The sequence below is a fragment of the Bipolaris victoriae genome, assembly GCF_000527765.1.
Source record: "Bipolaris victoriae FI3 unplaced genomic scaffold scaffold_195, whole genome shotgun sequence".
Taxonomy (NCBI): domain Eukaryota; kingdom Fungi; phylum Ascomycota; class Dothideomycetes; order Pleosporales; family Pleosporaceae; genus Bipolaris; species Bipolaris victoriae.
In genome coordinates, this window is record NW_014575197.1 from 18,318 (window position 1) to 21,982 (window position 3,665).

Below are 3,665 nucleotides of genomic sequence, written 5' to 3' on the forward strand. Positions count from 1 at the left end.
CCGAACCAGTGCAAATCCTTTATGGTATTATCCAGCCCTACTGTGTTGCCGACCACTTCTAGAACTACTGAATAATCCCTAAATGTTTCATTGCAAATGTATGCTGATGGTTTACTTTTGACCTAAATTTTCGACGTCGTATTCATCCCTTATTCTACAAATTGTTATGGACACTATTAGCATTTGCGTCGCAATATCTGAATCGTATCATCTTTGAATATTTGAGAGGCGCAGGCAAAAGATGAGATGGCTTTAGCCTGTCTGTAGTGCCATCATGAGTAGCATAAGTTCTAGACGCAAACAAAGTTCGAGCCATTTAGTTGGTGTCAGGCTAGCGAACTGAGTCATGGGCCAGTGAGCCTGGTCTAGGATGGCATGAACCCTTCTCCAGTACTAAAGCCCACTTTTCTGTCGAATTTCCTCCACATTTTGATCAACCATCGCTACTATGTCGTCCTCAGACTCCGTTCTTCCTTACTTCGAACTTAGCTGGGCCATCTTAAGCACTTTCGATTTACTCAATGTTGTCGCTGCGATATTGATTGTTCCAATAACGGGCTTCTCCACGCTGTGGGCCGTGCCCGTTGTGTGTTCTATCACATCAGCTATTGCGAATGGCCTGTGTTACATAGCATACTACTCTAACGCTTCTACAAGTGCAAAAGTGCTAGCAGCCGCTTTTGCAGACATGTTTTGGTTGGTAAATACATGGCAAATCCAGGTTGATAAGCCTGCCAGAAGCTAACGATATTACAGATTCAAGAAGCTGGACTATGCTTTTACAGTTACGACATCCTCCGACGATTCCTACAAGGAAAATCCAGAATCGTTTTCTTCTCACTCTTCTGGTTTCTTATAGTATCTGTCGTCGCCTTCCGCATTGCTATCCTCAGTAACAGAATTCTCGATATTCAATCTAGCAGCACTACTAGACAACTCCTCATAAATGAGCTTCATATTGGCTATTTTGGCTCCTTGGCTCTTATTGAAACCATTAGCGCTTTCTTCCTTCTCCGGATCTTTATCCGAGGCGAGCGCCAGACTCGGTTTCTCACCTCAGGGAGCAACTTGTTCAAACAACTCATACTCAGCACTGAGGTCCGAGTCTCCTCATTAGCTATCATTGGTATCGGTCGAACAATTACGTATCACTTCCACACGACGGCGCAGAGCGCTACCAATTTAGCTGGCGAATTGGATCGCTTGCTAACAACGTGCGTAAATTACTTCCCTATAATCATGCTGTAAGTACCTGCCCCTATTCTACTTTCTACTCCCCCTCACTAGAAGCAACTGATACTAATATACAATTAAATAGAATCGACCTCTTATCTACCCGCATCGCCAACGCCGAAGGGACCAGTAATGCCACATCGGCTCATCAGAGATCTACTAAAGGCGACCCTGTCACAATAGAGCTCAACCGGGTGAACAACGAAGCGCGTAAAGACATAGATCGGCAAACGTTTGTGCGGATTGAGCCCATTCCAGCCGAGCAGAGCTCAATGGATAGCACAATTCCATGCCAGAAAGCTATTTTAAAATCAAGCACATTCACTGTGGAGCGAACGGAGGTAGCAGTGCATCCAGTTTAGGAGGTTATCTTCATATTATTTCATTTATGCTTACGGCAGTTGAGCCCCTATCTACAACAGATTGAACGCCCTTTAGATAGTTCCTCAACAGAATCTTAGCTTGCTAGCTGTGAACGTGACAACAGTTGGCCTAGTATGTATTTTTAGAGATATCGAGAGATAGATGAGTGACAGGTTATACTACGATAACGAGCAACTATCTTGGGGGTTTAATCAATCATGGAAATGGTCCAGGTTAAGAATGTGCTCTAGGACTCCTCTCTCTATTTCTAACGTAAGATTATATAGTAGTACTAGGATTGAAATTATATATTTATGGTTCCAAGCTTATAACCCCGATACTAGGCTAGTGTTATGGGCTGGGGCTTACGCCCCAGCCTTGGCCCAGAATAAGCGAAGGTACGGCCACAATAGTTACAACAGATGGCTACCTTTTAGAACCTAAGAACTTCAATACTATAATCAACACCTTAGGAATATTACCCAATTAGGCTAGTTCTTAATAGCTAGATATTAAGTGTAAAGAGAAGTTACTTCTAGGTAAATATTACAGTATACACCCCGTTAGGGTCGTTATATACACATAACTTTCTATACTATATAAATAAGCTTTAGTAACAATCTCTGCCTTTAATAAGTACTACTAGGAAATAGATGTACCTTCTAGCCCCACCTTTAGTAGGCCCCCTCTAACCTATAATGGGTGGGCCGGATTCGGCCTAGCACGTAGCTACTCGCGCCGCCCACTAAACTCAAAGGTAAGTGTAAGATAATAAGCTTACTTATTGTTATAATAGCTAGATATATATACTTAATATTAGCGTAGATATTATAGCGCTACTCTTAAAAGTATAGCTTAGAATAATACCTCTACGCTTAGGCTATGTTACGACCAGCCTTAAGATATAGAGGACATTTCGCCGTTACGTTTATTTAACGAGTAATCTATAAGAGAGTGGAATAGCTATAAGAAAAAACGTATACTCTTTAGAAATAGTTATCACGTAACTACTTAATAATAAGCGCTTATTAGTAAGTAGACCCTTAGTACTATAAAGCTTACTAATAAGTAATACTTAACGTGCTCCACCAGTGAGCTGCGCACCCCACTAAACTTAACGCGACGCTCTATACTACCACCACTATATCGCGATAAAAACGCTCTATATAGACTTCTCGTAAAGGTAGAATAAGCTTTACTATTGCCTCCTATTATAATAATAAAAAACAATCTCTCTGCGCCCTTAGAAAAGCTTATAATATACTAGAATTAACTCTTTAAACGCATCTTTACGGCGTCTAGCTATAATTAGAGATAGTATCTACTAAGTGAAAGCTATTACCTATTAAAGAGTAGTCTCTTATATAGTAGATCCTAGACTTTAATTAATAAGGGTTTTTACTCTATATTATTAATATACGACGTATAGTAGATACTCTTTATACTACGCATAGCTAAGATCTGCCTTTAGTACTTACTAGTAAGAACTAGATATCGCGCTTTATCTAGAGTTAGCTAGAGCTTTAGACGAGGTAGAGTAAAAGGCTTAATAGCTAGTACGCTCTCTCTAAGGATCCTATCGTAATTACAGCGTAGTTTAAGCTAGTAGAAGAGACGCGCTAGATATATAGTATGCTAGACTAGAATATCTATAACTTTAATAAGACTAGATTCGCGATAAGTATTACTATAATATTAAAAGTTATAACTAGCTCTAATAAAATAGGCTAAGTAGTTATTATATAGCTAGATAATTATAAGTAAGTAATAGCTATTAAGTATATTAACATATCTAGCTAGTCTCTACCGCCCTTTATAATACTATCTAGTAAGGTTTACTAGAGTAGCTAGTATTAAGGCCTTCTACTAAACTAGACTATCGTAGGATTAGATAATAGTGTTACAAGTAATAAGAAGAATTCTCTTCTTAATAAGTAATAAGATAGTAGAAGGCCTATAGATATCTCTATTAGAAGGTAATAATTAATATAGAGCGCTAATTACGTAATATAGTATCTTACTAAGATAGAATATCTAGAGATACTAGACCCTTAGAAGATGCTAGGATA

The 3,665-nt window shown here is 39.0% G+C and overlaps 1 protein-coding gene across 1 annotated transcript; it reads left to right on the forward strand.

Annotated features, from left to right (window-relative positions):
• Window positions 1–448: 448 nt before the first annotated feature.
• COCVIDRAFT_115590 (hypothetical protein) lies at window positions 449–1,595 on the forward strand (the record flags this gene model as incomplete). The annotated part of the gene is made up of 3 exons (XM_014694899.1): window positions 449–700; window positions 757–1,244; window positions 1,319–1,595. The coding sequence occupies 3 exons, from the start codon at window positions 449–451 to the stop codon at window positions 1,593–1,595; spliced, it is 1,017 nt and encodes a 338-aa protein (XP_014550385.1).
• Between the last annotated feature and the right edge of the window lie 2,070 nt (window positions 1,596–3,665).